The sequence below is a fragment of the Volvox carteri genome (assembly GCF_000143455.1).
Source record: "Volvox carteri f. nagariensis unplaced genomic scaffold VOLCAscaffold_24, whole genome shotgun sequence".
Taxonomy (NCBI): domain Eukaryota; kingdom Viridiplantae; phylum Chlorophyta; class Chlorophyceae; order Chlamydomonadales; family Volvocaceae; genus Volvox; species Volvox carteri.
Window position 1 is genome coordinate 1,625,745 of NW_003307567.1, and position 23,619 is coordinate 1,649,363.

The 23,619-nt window shown below is 54.8% G+C and overlaps 3 protein-coding genes across 3 annotated transcripts in view; 2 read left to right on the forward strand and 1 right to left on the reverse strand.

Moving 5' to 3' along the window:
- VOLCADRAFT_92198 (uncharacterized protein) overlaps nt 1-5,301 on the forward strand; it is a gene marked incomplete at both ends in the record, with an annotated part of 8,762 nt that extends 3,461 nt beyond the window's left edge. The window contains 8 exons of the mRNA XM_002951522.1: nt 298-654; nt 1,237-1,322; nt 1,494-1,665; nt 2,635-3,182; nt 3,662-3,826; nt 4,235-4,387; nt 4,785-4,913; nt 5,116-5,301. Coding sequence (XP_002951568.1) covers nt 298-654; nt 1,237-1,322; nt 1,494-1,665; nt 2,635-3,182; nt 3,662-3,826; nt 4,235-4,387; nt 4,785-4,913; nt 5,116-5,301 — 1,796 coding nt within the window. The remainder of the gene's footprint in view (nt 1-297; nt 655-1,236; nt 1,323-1,493; nt 1,666-2,634; nt 3,183-3,661; nt 3,827-4,234; nt 4,388-4,784; nt 4,914-5,115) is intronic.
- A 3,704-nt stretch (nt 5,302-9,005) lies between these two features.
- VOLCADRAFT_92199 (uncharacterized protein) lies at nt 9,006-13,990 on the forward strand (the record flags this gene model as incomplete). The annotated part of the gene is made up of 8 exons (XM_002951523.1): nt 9,006-9,123; nt 9,347-9,414; nt 9,926-10,282; nt 10,875-11,898; nt 12,347-12,487; nt 12,623-12,642; nt 12,990-13,070; nt 13,772-13,990. Coding segments are annotated over 8 exons (2,028 nt in total), but the record flags the coding sequence as incomplete, so codon positions are not given.
- A 1,005-nt stretch (nt 13,991-14,995) lies between these two features.
- On the reverse strand, nt 14,996-19,631 carry pgk1 (phosphoglycerate kinase). The gene is made up of 11 exons (XM_002951602.1): nt 19,420-19,631; nt 19,292-19,334; nt 18,944-19,092; nt 18,563-18,643; nt 18,367-18,435; nt 18,103-18,171; nt 17,539-17,667; nt 17,003-17,130; nt 16,619-16,727; nt 16,089-16,322; nt 14,996-15,801 (listed from the first exon to the last, which is right to left on the reverse strand). The coding sequence occupies exons 1-11, from the start codon at nt 19,600-19,602 to the stop codon at nt 15,607-15,609; spliced, it is 1,389 nt and encodes a 462-aa protein (XP_002951648.1). The 5' UTR covers nt 19,603-19,631; the 3' UTR covers nt 14,996-15,606.
- Between the last annotated feature and the right edge of the window lie 3,988 nt (nt 19,632-23,619).

Sequence of the window (23,619 nt, forward strand, 5' to 3'; positions counted from 1 at the left end):
CGCAGCATCAACACTCGCTGCCACCGCTGCCATCGCCGCCGCGCTCACCGCCCCGGCAACAAGTCCTGCTTGAGGCCGCACCCATCATCATAGTGCAGCAACAGCCACAACAACAGCAACAACAACAACAACAACAACAACAACAACAACAACAGCAAGAACAGCAGCAGCAGCAACAACTGCAGCAGCAGCAAGAGGAAAGCGGGCGTAAGATGCAGCAACTGCAGCAACTGCAGCAGCAACAGCGCCAGTTAGAAGCTCAGCAACAGCTGCTGAGTGCTGCTATTGCTCAAGCAGCGGAAGCGGCAGGTTTCGCCTCCGCCGCGGCGCCAGCGACGGCGACGGCGGCGGACATGACGCTACAGGCGGCGACCGCCCTGCAGCCGTTTCAGACGGCGCATGCGCCTGCGGGCCCGTTGACCGCGACTGGAAGATCCCCTAGCCCCCTTGCGGGCTCCCCCGCTTCCTCCGCCGCCGCCGCGACGGTGGCGGCGGGCGGCTTGGGGGCGGTGCCGACGTCTGCCACAGCTCTGTTGACTCCGCAGGCCGTGGCGGCGCTTTACGCAGCGGCGCCGCCGCCGGGAGCGACGACGACGGCTGCCGACCACTTGGCGCTTACGTCGCCGGCGGCGCTCACGGCACTGTCGGACTCGGGTGGGCTTTCGACGCCCGCGTCCATAGCCACCGCTGCAGATGCACTGGTGGCCATGTCTGCCGCCTTACGGCAGCAACAGCAACAGCAGCAGCAGCAGCAACATCAGCAGCAACAACAACAACAGCTGCAGCAGCAACAGCAGCAGCAGCTGTACATGGCGGCGGCGTTAGCGGCTCAGGAAGCTCAAGCTGCATCCCTCTCGCCTCCGCAGCCACAGGTTTCTACACATCAATTGCTTGTGATGCTACAGCAGCAACAACAGCAACAGCAACAGCAGCAGCAACAGCAGCAACAACTGCACCAGCAGCTGCAACAGATTCAGCAAATACAGCAGCAGCAGCAGCAGCAGCAGCAGCAGCACCAAGCACAAGTGGCCGCGGCGGCGGCGGCGGCGGCGCCTCCTACATCAGGCTATAGCTTCACAAGCATGATTAGTAATACCAGTGACGGGCCACCCAGCAGCGGCGGCAGTAGCAGCCAGCTGTACACGCCACCGGGCAGCCTGAATAACTCCGCCGGCGGCGCGGGGAGTACGGCAAACGTCGGCATGTCGTTTCGCGACGTCGCGGCTGCGGCAGCAGCCGCCGCCGCCGCCGCCGCTGCCGCCGGCATAGACGCTGGCGCTGGCACTGGCGCCGGCGGGAATCGTACGGCAGAGGTTGGCGAGGTGAGCAGCGGGAGTACGGCCAACAGTGAGGGGAGCACTGTAAGTGTAACGCGAGCCAATCTAGTGATTCCCGCGTCGGGCAACCAACCAGCACAAACGGTGGCGGTTACCGTATCAACCACCAGCGACGGACGACAATCCGTAACGCTCCCAGCTGCAGCACTATCGCAGATCATGCCTGTAGCGGCGCCAGCGGCCACCGGCGGCGGCGGCGGCGGCAACGGCGGCCTGCCAGCACCTCCGACGGTCGAGCTGCGCAGCCTCTCCATGGCGACGCCGGCGTCGCCGCCGCCGCTTGCCGGCGGCGGCAGCGGAAGTGACGCTAGAGCTCTTGGGGAGGAAGGTGGCGACGGCGCGGCATCTTCCGCAGCTGCTACTGCTAACCCGGTAGCCGTCGTACAACAGACACCGCAGCTCATGACGTTGGTACAGCCGAAACCGATGGTGGTGCAGACAGCGGCGCCAACGACGGCGTCGACGATCGCAGCTGCGAAAGCCGCGGCGGCGGCGTTGGGCCTGTCGCCGGCGCCAGTGGTGGCGTTACCGACTACGACAGCAACGCCGACGCCTGGAGCCCCCGGCAGCGGCGGCGGCGTCAGCTTAGAGCAAGCGCTTCTGGCGTCCAAGATGGCGGCTGCCGCCGCTAATCTGTCGAGGCAAGCTGGTAAGCCCCATTGGAAATGCAGTCAATCACATTAAACCCTTTGTCGTACTTCCTGGTGCCGCGGACTAATTAAGTAGTCGGAATTTGTCGATTTGAATGATGCTATGGCGGCGCATGTAAGCGTTGAATTGAATGGCGCTACTTACATGCGCTGCCGTCCTTCCTCTCCGCCCAACGCCATATACCGTTGTGTCGGTAACAGTTTATGTCGTTGTAGTTGCCCCGAGCATTTGGGTCTACGCGCAAGTCCCCGTTTGTACGACATCATTGGTCCTTGTTGGCCTCGTCTATTATTGATATGTACACACGTCCTGAAACGAGTTCTGTTTTCTACTGCTAACGACGACCTTGGGAAGTGATAAAAAATGTACGAACATATATGTATGTAAATTGATGGAAATGGCATTCTGTTTTTGGAAATTGGCGCAGTGTCGTCCACCACCAGCAGCGTCGCATCCGGTAGCCCGTGCTCCTACTACGCTGCTATGGCGCCCGGCGGCAGCGGTGGCGGCGGCGGCGGCGGCGGCGGCTCCGCCACCAGCAGCCCGCAGGCCCTGTCTACTGTACACACGAATGCCGCAAATGCCGCCGCGCTGGCGAACGCGGCTGCCGTACTTTCCAACCCCGCTGCCGTCGCCAACTTGACAGGGCATGGCGCAGCCGGGAACCCTGCAGCGGCGGCGGCAGCAGCGGCGGCGGCGCTGCTCAACGCAGCGGCAGCGGCGGCGGCGAGTCCCGCGACCGCCGTTGGCGGTGCCTCCTCGGCACCTGCCGGTACGGCATCACCGCTGACGCTTCAGTCATTACACGGAACGCTAGCGTCGGCAAACCTGGCGAACAGCCTGCTGCAGGCCGGTATGCCGCCGCCGTCGTCGTACAACCTGCAGCCCAGCGTCGGTAGCGGGATGACATTGAACACTAGTACGGGCAGCAGCGCGGCGTCGGCCTGGAGCGCACCTAGTCTTTCGATAGGAGGAGTCGGGATGGGCAGTCTGACCCTGGGCGCCAGCGGCGCCGCCGGCGCCAGCGGCGCCGCCGGCGCCAGCGGCGCGAATTTGCCTGGCGCCATGGCGGCGCAGCTGTCGCCAGGTCAATCAACATCGCCGGCGCTGGCAGCTGCCGCCGCCGCCGCCGCGACGTCGGCGTCGGCGTCGGCGACGGCTCAGCAGCAACAGGGTGTGGCCAAGGAAACCAAGGTGTGTCGTCGGCGTCGACTCGCCTTGCGCTCTTGCCTTTTATGAGCATGTATGCATGTATGTATGCATGCATGCATACATATGCATGCATGTATGTATGTATGTATGCATGCATGCATGCATGCACATATGCATCACAGCGAATGTGTCTCCGCGAGCCGCAACGCACGGAGTTTCGATAAGTCATGGTTCGGAAAACGAAATCGGCACCCCTTCTTTAGGCACTGCTTGAGATGCTGCAAAGGAAGTTGACGTAACGCGTGTACTTCAGGCCGTACTCGCTGCCGCTGCCGCCAAGTCGGTGCGGAGATGGCGATTTTTCTGCCGCTGCTGCTGCTGCTGTTGCTGCTGCTTCTACTGCTACTACTGCTATTGCTGCTATTGCTGCTATTGCTGCTATTGCTGCTGCTGCTATTGCTACTGCTATGGCCCCTGCTATGGCCCCTGCTACTGCTGCTGCTACTGCTGCTATCTCGCAGGTCAAGGTGTTGTTGTACGCCGGCGGCGTATTCAGCCGCTGCCCGTCGGGAGTTTGGGAGTACAACAGCGGGGAGACGCGGCTGATTGCCGTACCTCGTACGGAAAGCTTCCGGGGACTGGCGTCGGCGATTGCCAAGGCCGTAGCCATAGATCTCCCCGACGAGGTGAGAGAACAAAAGTATGTAATCAAGTAGTATGCATGTAAAGAGTGTTGTGGCTATATCGCATTTGTCTTTATATGAATACTTTTCGATTATAATGACCCGCAATATAATCGGAAAGTTTGTTGTGTGTTGTTATGTCGTCAATAAGTGTGTTGTGTGTTACGTCGTCGTATTGACAAAAGCCTCGGTGTGCCTCGGCCGCCTTTCCTTTCCAACTTTCTTCTCTTTCTCCATTCTTCAGTTCCGTCCTCCTTTTTCATCCCTGCCCCATCCACTTTTCCGTCGTACCGCATCCCCCTCTCTGTTACTTACATACTTACATACTTACATACTCCCGGCGTATCAGTTATCCTGGGAATCAGCTTGGCGCTCGTTCACATGGTTCGTCCTCCCCCCGTGCACCACCAGACGCTCATCCTCAAGTACGAGCTGCCGGGGTGCCAGGATCAGTTGGTTGACCTGGTGTGCGATGATGACGTCATCAACATGTGGGAAGCCCTGGAGGAATACTGCCGTACAGATCAGAAACCGTCGTTCAAGCTGAAAATCCTGGCACAGCAGGTCGGCGATGGGGTCTTAGGGTTTTGGATTGGGGATGTCTTGGATTCAACAATCGGGATGTTTTTGTTCGCGTTGAGACGATTTGACTTGAATCATTTGACAGGCTGGAGAAGTTCAGTTAAATTGGCATCACCGGTGCGGACGAAGAAGACCTGGAGTTTTTTAAGATGATAAATGATCGAACACATTTGCATGTTTGCTTGGAGAGAGAGAGCTTTGGAAGGCCCCGAAAAGGGAGTCGATAAGTAATAGAGGACGATAAAGTAAGGGGCTGTTGTTGTTTGTCTGATCTGGCCTCACCTAGTACTCGCCCTTTCCTAACCCCATGTGCCGTACTGCCGTATTGTCGTACTTCGCCGCGCTGAGTTCCTGTTCTTCATGACCGCGTGGCTTCCAGGCCACACTGCTCAGCTCGGCCGCGGAAAGTCGTACATCCTACAGCGGCAGCGGCGCAGCAGCCAAAGCAGCTGTGCCTGCTGTGATGACTGCTGTGTCGCTGCAAGCAGCTGCCGCATCTCAACCGCAGGTCTGTGCTGATCAGCCCATTCCGCCAAGACCTGCTGCACAGTGAACTCACAGCGGCTGTCCATCCCATGCAGGACAGCACACACTTGACCAGCCCGCTCCGCTGACAGTGTTTCTGACATGCAGAGGCCAACCGCACGACAAGCCGCGACGAGATGATGGCGGTGTTGCCCTGTCCACACACCCGGCACCATATCCAGCAGGCGGTAAGACACGGGGGTGCCAGCGAGGCCCATCTGCCGGATGAGGCACACCTCTGTTGGTGCTGTGCTGGAGCCCCAATAGCACATCTGCAGCCCATCCGGGTCAAACACTGTAAGCGCAATGTTGTGAGCATGGGCAAGAACCGCCAGCTCCACATCGCCTGGCAGCAGCCGGTGCTGCTGTAGGGCTTCTCCATATTGCTCCGCCGTGCTGGGGAGGCTGCTGGCATGGGCATGTAGCACTTGGAAGTGCATCGAATCCCAAGACTCGGCAATGGCGCCCACCATGGTTGCCAGCAGAATGTCAGGCGCGGGCACATCAGTGGCACCCACGGCAATAAGAGCATGACGCACGCAGTCCAAACACGTTGCGTGGGCATCGAGCGGCACGACAGCACAGTTGCTAATGTCGCTGCGTGCATATAGTGGCACCGGGAGTTCGCCTGCATAGCAGCACATGAGCAGTGGTGCCCCCTTAATTGGATGAAGGTGTCAGCAGTGCCTTGACACCGGCCAAAACCGTTTTGTCACCAACTGCACCAAAGCCCAAGACACCCCGTGAATCACATCCCCACATTGGCAGGCGCTTACCAGTGCCGCAGGACGGGTCTCCATTTCCTACGCGATCGCGGGTTGGTTGTGAATCGATTAGCATGGATGTCGTGTCGGCTGTAGCGACGTCGCAAACTGAGCCTTCAAGAGGATGGGCTGCACGGACGGCTGCTGCACCATGCAGACCTGTCGGATGGAGTAATATGCAGCGGACGAATCAGCAGGCGTTGGAGCTGTATGGACTCAGTTGGCGGTTGTAATACACCTCATGACCGCACCCATCGCAGTCGCCAGGATAGGAATTGGCATCATTTAAGATTACTTACTCGCTGAAAGAGGCGGTGTCATGTTGGCTCATACCAGATGAGAGGTCGTACGCACTACCACGGCCATGACCCGACCTATGCCACCCCTTGGTTCTTGTCTTACCACGTAAACGCTGCCCGACACCCGTCGCCCAAAATTGTGCCGCGTCCTCATCTGCAATGGCGCATGCAGGCTTGGTTGACTGTTTGAATGTTGAGATGCAAGCGCCCGTTCATGTCGTGGTCGGCAAGCCGGCCACCGCGTACCGGATATGTTGGCGATGTCAAAGAGACGCTGCACCTCGGTTCCTGTGCGCAATGCGTACGATGCTCGACCGCGCCGACCAAAACTGCATGTTCCCAACTGAAGACAATCCCGGTGGTTGTTCAGCAGCTTTTGAGCTTGCTGCTGGCTGAAGTCCTTCCGGAGCTGCTGCAACACGCCTAACGCAGGCACGGCCGTATGCGCTGCGAAAAGCTGTTCCAAGCCATCAGCGGCATCCATGTTACTTACAGGGTGTCTCCACGTGGACGTCTGTTAACTATCTCCGGTAAAGTTACTGGCGCGCTAACAAAGTACTGTCTCCACTAGCAGCCCCGAAACCATATTTTTACCGTCTTTTAGCGCCATTTCGCTCCTGCTTGAGCAAATTTTTTTTGAACATTAAAGAGAAATGAGGACGGCAGTTGTCCTGCAAATTGTCGCTGGGCTGTTGCCCATTCTCATAAATAAGCATGGACGTCGGCAATGCTAAACAGTCGGGGCAGCGGACTCAGCATTCGCTGTTGAATGGTTGCCATTAAGGCATTGTGCAATGAAGTAGGACAGTTCTGAGACGGAACCGGCGAGGGCGACTGGTTCTGCGACATTCTTGGTCAACGGCAACGGCGAAAGTCGGCAAGCAGTCAAGGTAGTAGACGGAAAGCAAAGGAAAGACCGGGTGATATTATAATTTAAAAAGAAGTCACGAGATTTTCCGCGCTCAAAGTTATCAATGCTTAAAGCTGGTCCGGGGCAGCCTATAAATTTTGCGGGCTAATAGGACGTTAACAAGGGCCTTGTCTCCACATGGGCCCCCCGTTCTTCGCCATCCCTCCCCCTTCTGTCAAACCTTTTGCATTTCTATCATTTATTTATATAGAATATGTTATATTGCGAAACAGAACGTGCAAACCTGACGTCCAGGGTGAGAATTTTTAAAAGGGTCGCTAACAAACGTCCACGTGGAGACACCCTATTACAAGGCTCTGAACGACTTTCCTGGTTTGTTATAATTTCTGCGTTTGTTATATTTTTTTTGGAAGAGTGTAACTAGACTGTAGTCGGAACAAGGTACTGTATGCGCTGCGCTACAGAAAGCTGGCGTCTTTTCGCTTGCACAAAAGTGCCGCTTCGCCAGACGCTTCCTCTTCCCGCGGCTGTTTCATGAGCCCAGTCTTGCAAGCTAAGACGTATGCTTCCAGTTACTGCAAAGCAGCCACCCAAAAGCCCAGCCTGCATGCCGCGTGCGCCTGTGGCCATCATGCCCTCCTGCGCAACGCGCTGACGCACCGCGGCCTTTCGCCAAAAAAATGACATACACTTGTACACGCGCATTTTGCGAATCGCACGCGCGCATCCGCGCGGTAAAATTCGTGCCTAGCTTTTGGGGCGTCTTGTACGGAGTGTTTATTCGGCACAGTACGGCCGGACACAATTGTGCGAGGGGCTGCTTAATTAAGCACAGGCGCTAGTATAGCTCCATATAATCCTCCATTCCACCATCCGTTATTCAGCGTATTTGCGTGCCGCTACTTGGTCCAGCACGGCCATTTCCTGCCATTCGCGTAGCACTCGTGGGTCCCGTTCTTGTGCTTTGGAGAGAAATTCGTTGTCCTTTTTTGGAGTGCGTTTTTGATTTGTCATACACACAGTCATTGCAACATCGCTGGGCTATACTTGTGCCCGGAGCGAGATTAGTACTTTCACTATCTTCTTATTACTACACCTCCGGGGATTTGCGACGCGCAACCAGGGGTAAACCAGGGGTTAAGATGTGGCGGATGGGAATGCCGAAACACACGACGTGCTACATCTCTGCGAAGTCATACTTGTCACTGCTGCGGTTTCGCTTAGGGCTTGGCCTTTGGAGGCTAGCCGACCCGGCGGTCAGTCGCGCCAAGAGCGCTGGTGTAGGCTGTGCGGGAACATTAATGCAGTAGAAGATGAGTTTTACGTGTTTGTAGACTGTCCTCGCCTACAACGACCTACGGAAAGGGCTCCTCAACCCCTAGGTGTACGCCAGGCTGATATCGAGGCCTTGCTTAATATGAGGTCTGTAATGGGATAGATCATCAGGGCGGTCTTACGCAACATCTGGATGAGGCGATGCACGCAGATAGCCAAGTAGTAAGCCTGAGGTCGCTTATTCCAGTTACTGTTATATCTCGCAGATGGGGTTTAACCCTTGTTTCTCCTTTTTGTTTCTTCCTTCTTTTGGGCTACGCTAGAACTTGCGGTCCATGAGATGGGCCTTACGAGCTCTCGCAAGCTTGTAACATAACAGGTAAAGTAAAAGTATAAATTGCTCGACTCACGATACGAAACTGGACATAAGGCTATGGATATGAGTACCTTGCCTGCGGCGTTTGTGTTCTGAGTCGTCGTAGTTAGACTCAATTTCAAGTGCTGCACGTCTACATAAAACTGATAGACAGACAAGGATAACTACTCCTTCACACAGACAATAACGCTTGGGAATACTTCGGCATTCTCCGGCCTCCAGCTGAAACCAAAACTGACCAACCAACCACCTCGTCCGGTAAAGCATTTTGCTCGTCGCGATGCAGAACGAGCATGTCACAAAATGACTTACGCGGATTTAACGCTTGTCTCCATCCCGCGCCATGGCTACCCCAACACACCATATGATCCCCCTGAAGGCCCTGCTGGAGGAGCGATGACCGCAGCACCCAAGCCACCCGCGCGCTAACAAAACTTTTATTGTTATCTTCCTCCATTTACCTTAGGATCAGCCCTTTGATTCAGGACGCATGGCCTCTTGCCCTACACGGCCGTACATTGTACGAACGGCGGGGGGAGATGTGGCACTGGACTTAAGCCCGTTGTTCCGTTGGCGACAAGATGACGATGTCGTTGACCTCCTACGAGGTGTGGTTAATGGTACTGCTGCTTCTCCTGTAGAGCTTTTTTGACGGCTTCCAATTTCACAACCCAAATACACAGTTACAACAAGATAACCCTGCTCGGGAAGTCCCTCCCTCCTAGACACAAGCGTTGATTCCCAAAATAATCATTTTGTGAAAGATAGCCGTTGCCCGTATGAGGCCATATGGCGTACACTGTACGACGCCGTACGCCACCTGCTGTGCAGATTTACAGGGCGCCGCCCTCGGGGGCGTGGCTGTGGACGCGTTTCGACAGCTTCTGGAAGATTCGGAGGTGGGTTCGGCGCGCGTGTACATACATACTGACGCCTAACAGGCGGACGTACTGGTGGTTGCTGAAATCTCCTCTTCTTGGCAAGAGGAAAGAGGAAAGAGGAGGGTTGTTAGCTGCGGACCCTCACTTACCTAGCCCCCAGGCTTCAGATTTAAGTCTGTGTGTAAAAACGTGCGTGTGTATGTATGTATGTATGTATGTATGTATGTATGTATGTATGTATGTATGTATGTATGTATGTATGTATGTATGTATGTATGTGTGTGTCCCCGCAGGCAAGTAACCCTAGGTATGAATGATGATGCTGTTGACGATGGTGGTGGTGGTGGTGGTGTTGATGCATCTCGGTGATGGCGATCTCCCATACCACCCAGCACCCACCGGTGATCGCAACCGGCCTCAGACACCGGCTATTGATTTTCCTTCTTGACATGGATTGAACTGGCGTCATGACATCCCGCCCGCCCGACCGACCGACCGACCGACCGACTCGCCCCCCTTGGCCTCACAGAACCTGATCGGGGCGCTGCTGGCTGACCCCAACCCAGAAATAGGTTCTGGATCCGTCCCTAAAGACCCCGGGCCGGATCCGGATCCGGGTGCTGTCGTGCGCACCGGACAAGGATGGTGCAGCAGCGTTGCCGGCGGCAGGGGCGGTGGATGTGGTGCCGTTGCGTGCGGCGCCGGCGCCGGCGCCAAGGGTGTGTGTGGCGATGGCGGCGATGGCGGCAGCGACAGTGGAACGGGCAGTGACCCGTGGGTCGGTTTGTTGGGGTCCAGCGCGGCACTTTTGGAGTTGTGTTGGGAGAAGCTTCACCTGGGCCACTGGAAGGACGTTCACGTGGTAGGTGGGTGGGTGAGCGAGTGGGTGAGTTTACAGTGGTGGTGGCGGCGGTGGTGGTGGTAGTAGGGAGGTTTGGGAAGGCTGGGGGTTACATGATCGTGTGTGTGATATATAGGTTGTGGTTGTGCTTTATGATCTTGGGAGCCACGATGAGGGAAATGGTGTTGGTAGTATACGAAGAAGAAATACAACTTTCTAAATTATAATTTCTGCATCTCCCCCGTTGTAATCGTTGTGCATGCATCTCCAGGCATGGCGTAACTGCTACTCCTTAGCATGCTTCATCGACACCATTGTACGCCTACTTCCGCCAGCATCGGGATTCGAACCTGAACCTAGGGCCGCTGAGTCCGCATTGAGCCTAATGCCAGCGGACCTCATGAACGCGGTTTCTTCAAATGGCCCCCCTCCGAACATCCGATCCGGATCCAAAGAATCCAAAGAATCCAATGCTGGTTCCGAAGCGGATGTTGCAAGCGGGCTGAGGTTGCGGTGCCAGCTGCTTTTGCCGCCGCCACCGCCGCCGCCACCGCCGCCGCTGCCGCTGCCGCTGCTGCAGCGCAGCTTACGGCAGCTAGACCTCGGGTTGATGATGGGGGGCCCGTTGTGGCGTCAGCACATGCACAAGCTAGCTGAGGACGTGCACCTGGCGGTGACGGCGGCGCAAGTACGGCGACCTGCGGCGACGGCAAAAAACGGAGCTGAGGACGACGTCAATAGCGGGGGCGGTGGGGTTGTCTTGAAGGGAGGGCCACGGCGGGTCGCCAACGTTGCCGTCAACGAAGACGGCGGGGGCGAGGGCACGGGCCACCGAAGCGACGGCGAAGGCGAGGGCGAGGGCGGAGGTGGGGATGCGGAGGAGGGCCTCCAGCGGGCGGGGGCGAAAAGGCGGCGCGTGTGGGACGGGGACGCTGGGGAAGGCTTGGCTTGTGCGACGACAGCCAGGACGGTAGACGAGGGAGAGGATAGGGATGTGGAGGCGGAGGCGGAGGGTGCAAAAGGGGGCGCCGGAGAGGCGGCGGCGGTTGGAGTGGCAGAAGCGGCAAACGGGAATCGAAAGCGAGGTGCTGGGCGCAGCGCCGTCGGCGCAGATGCTGTAGCAGCGGCGCCAGTAGCGGCTGTCGATACAATGGCGGCGGGGGCTGCAGTGGCAGTGGCAGCTGTACGGCTGCCCCGTGGCTCGTTAGGTGGGCCTCCTGGCAGCCGCGTTCCGACGGTGGAGCAGCCCGGTCTCGAAGATTTCCTTCTGTCGTACATGGTTCCGGAGCGACCCGTGGTGATAACTGGTGGGTGGTATCGCATGATGGGTTATGACGTACCCATAAGTTTGCCGTACTTCATCTCCTTACCTCTGATTCATCAGTTGGGTTCAAGATGTTGTGAATCAGAGGCCCTGGGTCTCGAAAGCAGTACGGCAGATCAGTTTAAGAGCATTGAGTACTTCAGGGCGGCAAGTCGGGGGAGGTTTTGGACCACATATGGGGGTTACCTCTGTATGGGATCCGTCTGTACTGTGCAGGACCCCAGATGTCCCGTACGGTCGTACTGCAGGTGCGATGGAGCATTGGCCCGCGATGACGCGCTGGAGCGACCTGTCGTACTTGGAGCGAGTTGCGGGCTGCCGTACGGTGCCCGTGGAGGTGAGGGCGCAACCAAATATTAGTAAGGCATTTCCGTTCACATTTTCTACACAATGAAACATGTAAATTAACACACATATATGTAAACCAATGATATAGCTAGGTAGTTCGCTAGTAGCGATAGTTCGCGATTTTTGCACGTCATTTTTTCCCGACGATGTAGGGGTATAACCACGGGCACGTGCGCGTTTTAAGGATAACGGGCGCGCGTGTGTATGTACGTAGGTATGTATGTACATGCGTGCGTGTGAGTCCAGGCGGGTGCGGTCGTTGGGAGCGCGCCACCGTTGGGCATAAAACCCGACCCACGCCACTAGGTTTCGGTTTCGGTTTCGGTTTTCTTCCGATCTTCCTCCCCTAAAACCCTAAAACCCATTGGGGGCCATCCAATATTCCCCGATTAGGCCCCCTTATCTCCCCCCCTTAAACCCCCCCGACGTTTCCCCAGTATCAGCACCCACCAGCGACCTCCGCTTTCCCACCATATACATGCTCACCTACACGGTGCGGTGTTTCCTGTTCTCCGTGGCTTTTGGGCGTGTAGATATTGCCCTTGGGCCTTCGGCTCTATGGGTAGTTAGTTTTACAGGTATGGGGCCACGCACCCCCAACCATGTGACACACACACATACACATACACACGCACACGCACACTTACTCACGGTGGTCCGCCTCCCTCCCCTTCCCCCTCCGCAATTTTCCCCCCCCCCCGCCGGGCCCGGAGCTGTTGTCCTTGTCAGCTCGGTGAGCACTACCTCGCTGCGGGGTGGGGCCAGCAGCTCATGACGCTGAGGGCCTTCCTAAGGCAACATATGACGGGGGGGAGAGCGGACGCGGTGGCTACTGGGGCGGATGAAGCCGGTGGGGGCGCTCTGCTACATCCTCAGCTACATCCTCAGCTACAGCGACAGCCGGGGGCCTCTAGCCCCAGTAATCTCCAGGAAGGGGAGGACGGGGAGGAGGAGGAGGGGGAGGAGGAGCAGCACGTGTTGGCAGCAGCGTCAGCGTTGCAGCCGTTGCCAGCAGCGGCTCCAGCAGCACCTCCCCTGGCCCCTCCCCCTCCCCCTCCCCCACGGGGCTACCTCGCCCAGCACGCGCTGTTCGACCAGATCCCGGCTCTGCGACGGGACATCGTGCAGCCCGACTACTGCTGTCTCGGAGAGGAGGGGGAGGTGCGCGCCGTGAACGCGTGGCTCGGACCCGGAGGAACCACCACACCGCTACATACGGACCCTCACCACAATCTACTAGCGCAAGTAGGTGGTGGTGAGCCCTAGTACGTGGGGGGGGGCCGTTCTTGGGGGGGGGGATGGGGCTGGAGTTTTAGGGTATTTAACGGAGGTTTAGAGGTTTTAGGGTTTTAGAGACGGGAGAATACCCCCGGGGGAAACGGTTTCGGAGGACGTGGATGTATGCGTGTGGGTCCGTCTGCTCAGTATTTAGAAACGGTTTGGAAAGTCGGAATATTAAAGGGTTTTTTTCGGAGTTTAAGTTTTGAGATTTTTCATATTGTTTGATTTTTGTTTGGGTGGTGATAGGAATGCAATCCTAAGGGTTGTAACAGGTCTATTACCGGGCTGTAGCGGTGGCAGCAGCAGTGGCAGCAGCAGTATGTTGTATCCTTCAGGGCGCATCACGGAATCTGACATCCGCCGACCGGTGCTTTTCTGTAGTCGTGGTATGACAATTGGTAGCAGCAGTAGGAGCTTCTCAAGGTGATGTGAATTGTGATGCAGGTGGCTGCATCGTCGCTCGTTGGGTGTTGTGTTGTTATTTTCCGAACGTCGTTGCACATTCCACCCTCAAGCTCTCTGACAACATCCTCCCTCGTCTCCTCCCTCTCTCTATATATATACACATAACGCGCATGCAGGTTGTGGGCCGCAAATATGTACGACTGTACGACCCTTCCCTGACGGACCGCCTGTACCCCTTCCCCTCCGAAACCATCACCAGCAATAGCAGCCAAGTAGATCTAGATCTAGATCTTGACCTAGATCGGGATCCAGAGCCAGGCAGCTCCGAGATGAAACAGGAGGAGAAGAATCCGGATCCATGTCCCGATCAGAATCCAGGTTCCGACGAGTTGACGGTGCGTGGGAAACGTACAGATGGAGGCGGCCTAGGCCGCGGCCGCTTCCCTGGAGTTGCTGCATTGCCGTACCAAGACGTGGTTCTGGAGCCTGGCCAGATGCTGTACATCCCACCTGGCTGGTGGCACTTCGTTCGATCGTTAAGTACGAGCTTCTCGGTTAGCTTTTGGTGGCGCTAGTAAGCTTTTTAAATCATTCTCCCATCCATCCATCCATCCATCCATCCATCCATCCATCCATCCATCCATCCATCCATCCATCCATCCATCCATCCATCCATCCATCCATCCATCCATCCATCCATCCATCCATCCATCCATCCATCCATCCATCCATCCATCCATCCATACGTCGTAGCCAAGAGCTTTTAGGTAAAGGGCAAAATGCATGGGCGCCTGGCTTGGCGACGGTGATGGTCGTGGTCGTGGTCGTGGTGGTGGTGGTCATAGTTCTGTGCGGGTGGTGTTGTTACAGTGGCCTCTCCAGACTGACGGAGAGTAGAGCCAGCGGGCCATTTGCTGGCCGTGCAATATTACTGCACCTGAGACGATCAGGCCACACAAGACACCCACCCAGGCCAGACAACGCAAGTTTATCTAGACAGCCAAAAGCAAACCTAAAGGGGAAGCTCAGGACCCGCAACCATTACTGAAAGAGGCCTAAGCCCCAAAAGACCTCCCATGAAAAGGATCCAAAAAAGTCGTGGTGGTGGTGGTGGTGGTGCGGGAAAGTGTGCACGGGAAATAATACACCTGTAGTATTTGCGCGGGGTTAAGCTGTATCTCGTGATAGAGACTCACTCATACAACAGGAGGGCATTTGGTGTGAGGATTGCATGTGTAATTCGAACCTCTTGTTTTACAATGCAAAGACTATTGACATGCTGATGACAGCTTTGCTTTGGTCAATACATCTTGAAAAGGTAAGGATAAAATTTCCTTCGATATGAAGTATTGGACGCAATTGTGCTGAAGTTCGGTTTTTGAGGTTTAGAGGCAGAGACATTTCGATTGCCTTTTGGCGTTACACAACATTTTACCTCCCGAGGTCCGAGAAAAGTGAGCGCTGTGGGCGACAACGGGCATATAGCCGACATTTCATGTCTTCATCAAGGCCGATAAAGCAACGAAACATAACAAAACTTTTGCTTTTGCCAACCAAAAATAGAGCCGTGCACACGTGCAGCACATCACTTCTCCTCCTGAACCTCCTATTGCAACCGCGAATTATGCCACAGCGAAAAAGCAAATGCATGCGATGACCACCTCAGCGTCGCCGGTTACTAAACTCCGAAAATTCAAAAACAACCAACTATCCGTAGATTGCCGTTGCAGAGCACCGCACAGATGTTATTTTTCAGCTAGAGCCCAACCATTTCTGGTTTAGCACAGGCATGTCGCAGCATGTCGCAGAACAGATCCGCACAGTACATCCATAGCGCCAACGCACACACCGACCCGCATGCAGTGCCTCCCAGCAGATAGGTGCACACTCACGCCAAGGAGAGCCACTTTCGCCAGGATCGGTTCCCCGGGGCACATCCTCGAGACGAATCGCCTCCAAAAAGAACAGCAACCAACGCGAAAAGACTGTCGACACCTTACTCAAGCCGCAATTACTTCTCATCCAAAGCAGCAACGCCCGGCAGGACCTTGCCCTCCAGCAGCTCCAGAGAGGCACCGCCACCAGTGGAAATGTGGCTCATCTTCTCAGCCACACCAGCCTGCTCAACGGCGGCCACCGAGTCACCACCGCCGATGATGGTGATGGCGCCCTTTGGCGTCAGCTCAGACAGAGTGTTGGCAATGGCCTGGTGGTATGGGGTGTGGTCAGGGACGGAGTTGTTGAAAGACAGGGCGTAAGTGACAAGTGACGGAAGTAATAACATAGGCCAATATACATTAATTCTGTCGGGTGCACAATCTGGATTGTGAAGCTTCGCTAATCGTCTCGGATTGATCTGGAACATTAAGACGACGACCCAAAGCTTTTCGTTTTGCAAACACGGAAGACCGGGGTTGCATGTGGCCATGCTGAACATGCAGTGGGCACTGCGACGACTCATTGCGAAACAAATCTCTACTTTCAGTCACTTACCACAGTGCCGACGGCGAACTTGGGGAACTCGAACACACCCATGGGGCCGTTCCAGACGACAGTCTTGGCGTCAGCCAGGGCATCCTGGAACGTCTTGATGGAGTCGGGGCCGATGTCCAGACCCATCCAGCCGTCGGGGATGGCCTCCACGCTGACGGTCTGTGTGTTGGCGTTGGCGTCGAACTTGTCCGCCACCACGACGTCAGACGGCAGGAGGAGCTGCACGCCCTTGGCCTGTGAGACAAGGATGAGACATGTCAATAGTCAAGGCAAAGGCGTGGGTAGAGCACATGAAGGATTCTTCCAAGTATGCACTGGAGATTCAATTTATACGCGGATTTAATTCCAACCGCAACGCAAAAATGCAGTTACCACAATAGAATCAATCGAGTGAGGGAGAGGCGCACGTGTGAAACCTGATCGACTCCAAAATGGTGACGACTTGATCGATTCACCCCTCCTAACATCACCTGAGCTCGAAAAGTTGGAACAGTACAGTCAAGTCAATTCAACATAATCTAAGTGTTTACCTTAGCAATGGCCTCCAGGTTCTTGGCCAGCTCCAGCTTGTCCTCCTCGACCAGCGAGGAGCCGACCTTCAGGCCGCGAGCCTTGTAGAAGGTGAAGATCATGCCACCACTGGAAGGGTATGACGAACAGGAGCGGTAAGAGAACACGCCATTACATTAAGCAGCGCAGCGAAGACGCGAAACATGAAACACAGAATGATAATGGCGCACGCACGGAGGTGATAACAGTCACGCAGAAGGGGCTCGTTCTAACGCAGCGAATGGGAACGCAAGGCGAGTATAGCAGTATGTCTCTGTGTGCGCAGTTAAAAAACATACAGCGAACGCTTCCTTGAGCGCAAAGCCTCCTTTTCAGGGTTCTAGCTTTGCTTTAAGCTTCCTTACCCAATGATAATCTTGTCGCACTTCTCCATGAGCTTCTCAATGACGGTGATCTTGGAGGACACCTTAGAGCCTCCAACAATGGCCACGAAGGGGCGCTTGGGGGCGGACACGGCGCCGTCTAGGTAGTCCTGCAGATAAACACGGACCGGGGGCGTCAGCAGGAGCATCGAAAAGATATCTGGGTCGGGGGCAATTGGCACTTGCAGGGCTCGACATAATGCAGGCGAGAGCTTCCATTCAAACGAGAGCCGGATCTAATTCACGAGGACGCCCCACACGAAACAACGCCCCAGGCGATTCACACAAGGAAAATCAAATGACTGCAGACGGCTTGCTCTATCCGCGATTCGCGTCGCTTAGCCCTGCCCCATCCAATCCGCAGCCGCATTCCCAGGGATCAATGCCTCGGTTGGCAGGGGAGATAACCACACATGCAGCAGACACACCCTAGAGGTTCCCTGTCGGCGTTTCTTCGGTTTAGTTCAAGCGGAGGGCTGTCTAAGCACAATTTTAGTAAACTTTAAGTTAATACGCACCAGCTCCTTCTGCAGCAGGAAGCCTGCCACGGAGGGCTTCAGGAACTTGGTGACACCCTCAGTGGAGGCGTGGGCGCGGTGGGCAGTGCCGAAGGCGTCGTTGACGTACAAGTCAGCGTTGGAGGCAAGCTGCGATCGATTGTGATCGGAAGTATGAACTTTAGAAGAAATCGGCACTAGAAGGAATGGTAGTTAAGGATGTGCGAGGGTTGTGACAATGTGTGGCAATATGTGCGAGGTGAAGATCGAGGAGATGCTGCAGGCTGTGATCAGTATCACGTCACGTGAAAAGTAGTCATGGGTTTGAATAAGAGTCAAAAATTCTGAGGAAGACTATTGGCAGCCTGGAGAGTTGGAGAATGAATTGACACAGGAAATTGGCATTTAGCGTCCTCCAACGCGGAAGTCTTGACCTAGTGAGTGCGGGATTCAGTGCGGCTAAGAATGCATGTCTTGAACCTCAATTTTATATGCCACCACGTGCCGTTCCATGCAAAAACAAGACAACCGCGAGGGTACATATTCCATACATGAATTTTTGGATGTGTCTCAACTCATTCGTACCTTCTTGGCGAACTCGGGGTCGTTCTTCTCCTCCTCCTTGTAGAAGCGGACGTTCTCGAGCAGCAGGAGCTGCGCAAAACAAAAGAAACTAATGCATCTCAATCCATGGAAAACTCTATGCAAATAATTCAAACGCCAACCAACGTCCAACAGAAATTAGCCAGCTAAATTATTCAGTTCAATAAAGAAAGATGCGAGAAGTAAATCATCCGAATCATGTCGTAGCTCAATGACCCAATTGATCCAACCACCTAGCCAACCGACCTCGCCGCTCTTCAGGGAAGCCACAGCCTGCTCAACGGACGGGCCAATGCAGTCGTCGACCTTCTTCACCTGCAAGATGTGGATGATCGACAAGTTATAATTTATTGTCTGGTAAGGTTAAATCAGCAGCATCACAAGTAGTGAGGACTCCAGGTAACAATAAAGACCAATTTTGCAGACAGTCACGCCGCCTCACCTCCTTGCCCAGCAGCTCCGACAGTCGCGCCACCACAGGGGTGAGGCGGTACTTGTCCTCGGGGCCTCCCTTCGGGCGGCCCTGCAGGTGGTCAACGAAAAGAGTTTCACGAAACACGTCACCCCTCGGACCGACAGTGGAATTGGGGAACTGTGAGGCACTGAGACCAAATATCGCGAGCCTAATCGTAATTTGGGAAATGCCATATTAAGAAGATAACAATTTAAGGTCGGGAAAGTTATGACGGATGACCGAACAACATTCAAGCTGCACCTCGCCGCTACCTGCCAGGTAGAATATGTTTCCCAAATATAGCCTGAGATTTGAATATTGGTATGGCATTTTAATAGACCCGAACGCTTTTACAGTGCTTCCACTCACCAGGTGCGAGGTCAGGAGAACCTTGGCACCATTGTCCAACAGGTACTTCAAGGTTGGGACCGCCGCGCGGATGCGGGTGTCATCGGTAATGGCCAGGGTCTTCTTATCAAGCGGCACGTTCAGATCGGCGCGGACGAAGACGCGCTTGCCTGTGATGGGGGACAACATCGCAAACATCCAAATCTGAACTCCTCCGGTAGATAATTTGGGACCCAAATTCAATAATGTATGCTTCGAGTTCATCAAAGCGCTCCCGAAGGACTACGGCGATTGAATTTCGCATTGGACCCCAAGATCGGAGTCGACCATCGGTTGCATTCAGCTCCGGGCGACATTGTCGTCCCTTACCCTCCAAATCAGCCTTGCCGAGATCGCCGACCGACTTCTTAACCTGCGGACAGGAGGCAATACACAAGTTCATACCGCGAACGACGATGACTATCTCCATGCGTATTTAGTACTACTGCCTTTCTCACCGCCTCGACAACAATGCGGCTGCGACCAGCACGGCGAATATCAATGGAGACCTCAGGGGCAAAGGTGCTGCGCAGGACTGGACGCGCGACCGACGAGAAAGGCACAACGCGCGGGGCAACAGCGGCAACGCGGCGGCCAGAGACCACACGCGCGTTGGCGCGCATCTTCATCGAGAGGGCCATTGTATTTACTGTGTGGAACTGCTTGCGACCGACAGTGCGATGATGTCAGTCGGTGGCGTGGGTTATAAAGGGTCAAGATCGATAAGCTTATCGTCGTCGTACGGTTTCGGGGTTCCATCCCAAAGGTCTTGTCAATTGATTTTGAGAGATTCTTATTACTATTAGTCTGCGAGGCACATTTTAGTTTTGAGATTTTATTTCTGTCAATGAATTGGGTATTGTGTTCTTGCTGCACGTTGGTAGCTGCAATCCTTGCATCGTCCTTTCATCTTTGGCATTCAGAAAGACATTCGCTACCATTGTGCTTCTGGATTGTATATAACTCTGTGACCTGATGATATCCTGCTCCCATGCTACCTTGGATGTATGAATCTTTACTGTTGTGGTGATGGGCATCTAGGTGTTTCCACGGTTGCGTGCGTAGAGGAGTGTTCATACATGACTCGAGCATGGGCAACGGAGACAACCACCCGGGATTGAGTGAAAAGCATCAGCTTTCACGCTTCCATTTACTTACGCGCTGTCTCCAAGCTCCATGCCAAAGCTATGGACCGTTAAACCACTGCATCTATGAGAACCGGTTAGCCGGGCGATGGGAACATGTGCAGTGCGATAGCTCAAAAGTTTTACGTTGGTGGCAAGCAAGTACATAGCACTCCTCTACTGTAAGCTACCCGCCATCATCTCAGCAAGCAAACACTTAGCTGCTATCCATCACATTAGCAGCTAGATAGCTGCTATCCGGCATTGGATGGAATGGTCCTCATGCCTTGAAGAGGGTACCTTGACCACGCAACTGTGCATTTCCCAAATGAACGGTATCGACGGCAAACCCTTTATCTTTAATCCCCTGACGCACCACCACGTCTGTAGGAGACCCGTGCCCGTTCAACCCCTGGGGTTTAAAGTGAACCTCTCTTAAAGGATGCAAAGCCCGCTGCTCAGATGTTACCAGTTCCCTCCCCCCTGCTCTTATCAAAAACGGTCCTGATTCGTGACGTCTGAAGTGGGAATGAACATCCATGTGGCGTGGTGTGCTTTATGCCGGCCAACCTGGCCAACTGTGGCAAGGGAGAACCCAAGGGAGGCGCTTCATCATATTTGTCCACTTAGGCTGCAGCCGCAAAGCCTCACCGGCCTTACCAATGTTTTCGGTGCGGCACGGTGCATTGTGTTGCGATGTACTGCTGCGCTTGCAGAGCCTCACTTATTACAAACTTGCCCGACCCCTATTACAACAGTCCCTAGCCTCCAAAGAGCACTTAAAGTGGGCCATAAAACAAACCAGAACTGCACCACATCCTTCAGCGAACCACCGCGACGCACCACACGAGGTGAAACATAACAAGTCTTCTCAAGTCCACAGACATTTTGGCCGCGCTGCGGAGTATCTTCCCACGACATCGCTCTCATGTAATCACGCATACCGTATACCTGTACGTACTCTATCCCGCGTTGTACCGCTACTGCATTGCTGCAAGTCGTAACGCCTATTAATTCAAACGTAAATACCATGGCTAACTCCTATCAGTTCTGGACACATCAAAACTCGTGCAGCCCGCGGCCGTTAGATTGATTGTCGCACAGCGCTGCGGTCGCGCCACATAAAGTATTTACTTCCTTGGACACACGCGGTGTCTTCAGAATTGTGTTCTGAATGGTAACGGCCAACGTTGCAAAGATTGACAATTTGACATTTCTAAGAAGGTGAGGGAGCGGCAAAGGCCTTCACGGCCAAGACAACATGATCCCTCGCACGCGCGGAAATAAAGCTTTCAGCAGTAGACAGAAAAGAAATTTCCAAGGCTGGAGCCTTCCCCAATTCCTGGGCCATGCGCGCTATTAGAAAGTCAGTTCGCCGGTCAGTTCGCCAGGAACAATTCATTTGTACCCTATCACAGCGCGCCGATGGCCTCATCTACATGCAGCACAAAGATGTTACAAAGTGCTGGACATTCTGCTTTACCGTACGGTACAGCGCTCTACATTTGTAACCACGAGAGCGCGCTTGACAAGCCACGCAGTGCTTTTAGATACGCCTTGAAAGGCAACCCACCAGTGCTGTGTACGAGCGCTCTCGAAAACGAGGCTCTCGCCCTTTTCACGGGCCGCGAGCAGGGAGATGTTTTTTAGTTGCACAAACCCCTTGACCTCAACCCGCAACCCGTCTTCTCCTCTTTCCCACGCCACCTTCAACTTCCCCCCTTCCTCTTTCCCCTCCGTTGCCTTCAATAATTTACGTAAGCGCAGCGACGCGGCTGTGCAACCACGACATCAGCTGGATGAACGACAACACTTTTTTAAAGTAACCTGAAGGGAATGGACCTTCGCAGCGTCTGGCCAACAGACTGAAAAGAGCCGGAAGTCGCAGAACGTTCTTTCGCCCCGCGCTGCAGATTACCCAAGAGCAGGCGAACAGGCAGCACCGCAGGCAGACAGAACCGCGACCTGCCGCGGGGAGGAATCTAGGCTGCGTCCTCCTGGACTGAATCAAACTGCCTCTGTATCACATCCTTGAAACGGAGACTTAGGCCCAGCCATAGTGTTTACGGGGCCGCGCGCCGCAAATTTAAGGCATCATTAGGCTGCTACCGCAAATGAAGACGGCCTGCCGTCTGCGTCCCACGGTGCGCGCACGACTGGTGGTGAGCCCCCTTAGGGCGGCCTTCGTACAAAAAGAGCGCTCTAGGTCCTTATTTTGGTTATTGTGAACGCGCCATTCCTCACCAACATCGGGAGGATAGTAGAAGCTGAAGGTTCGTTACCTCGATGGCTATCGTGACGCATGCATACCGCAAGGATTGGCCCCCCGCAACACCGCGCATAAGCCCCTTGCCGCCTTCCATTTCCACGCGGACATGTACTTATACTTATGCCAAACGTTCCGCGCAAGCACCCGCACACCCACGCACCGCGCCGCTCCTCAACTGATCACCATCGCTGCTATCGCCTTGCCTGTGCTCCATTTTCATAATGGATGCAAACCAACGCATCCCATCTGTGTCGCCAACAGACGCAAAAATAACCGTCAACCATTTCGCAACCTCGGCACCCCCGGGAGAGCTCTTTCGGTATCATCACGGCGCTAAATTAATCAATAAAGGTACTAGAAAGAATTGCCGATTGAAACCTGTTGCGAGCGGCCCACATAGAATAAATCTATGTTTGAATCAAAATAGTATATAGGGCCAAAGCTTTGAGCTCGATCCAAACGGGGAGCGAGGTTGCTTGTGGCTGCTCTGCAGATTGCGTAGCATCTAGTGATTCATATCATCAACTTCACCATCCAGCAAGCTCCCGGCAGCAGTAGCAGCAATATCACAACACCAACGCTGACTGGACTCCTGTCCTCGGCACACACACGTGACCGCGCACAGGCGAATTTATGCAAAGAGGCAGAAGCAGGCAGATAGGGCAAAGAGATCCGCGGCACGATCTCCGTGTACAAACGCACATAAACGTGCTAATCTGCTATTACCATTACCACCACCACCGTTACCACCATTACCACGTCATTGCCACCAACAAGACCGGCAGGAGTGGTAATCCTAGTATTTTAGTACTATCCAGCGCCGCTCATGAATACGCGGACTACGAAAGTAGACCCACCTGCCCGAGAAACGAACTGTCCACCCACAAACGGGTCCCTAAACATCTTAACCAAACTCCGTAAGGCTCACCACCTAAACTAAAATTTGAGCACCACGCCTAAAATCATAGGATCATCCCTTAAGCCAGCCGTGCCTAAGCGTCGCTCATGCTGCCTAAATCGAATGACCGCAGCTCGATCTTGAAGTTCTTCACCGCGACGCGCTAAGAAAGTGCTTTAAGAGGAGTCCCACCTGCTATTACTAAGGCGACTGGCATCTCCTTCGAAAGATCCACCGCGTGATGACTCATTGGTAGGGAACGTCAGCTAAGGATCACGGTCGGATCACGGATCAGGATCACGGATCACCAATATTTTTCGGCATAATGCAAAGCGGCGCTGTGCTCTCTAGACCTGCCAGGAATCAG

Excerpts from the sequence above, each read along its gene's own strand:
- pgk1 (XM_002951602.1), bottom strand. The coding sequence starts at position 19,602 with ATGGCCCTCTCGATGAAGATGCGCGCCAACGCGCGTGTGGTCTCTGGC. Across the intron at positions 19,093-19,291 it reads CGGCAAGGCTGATTTGGAGG|GCAAGCGCGTCTTCGTCCGC; the intron begins GTAAGGGACGAC and ends CCCCCATCACAG. Across the intron at positions 18,172-18,366 it reads CTTCCCTGAAGAGCGGCGAG|CTCCTGCTGCTCGAGAACGT; the intron begins GTCGGTTGGCTA and ends TGTTTTGCGCAG.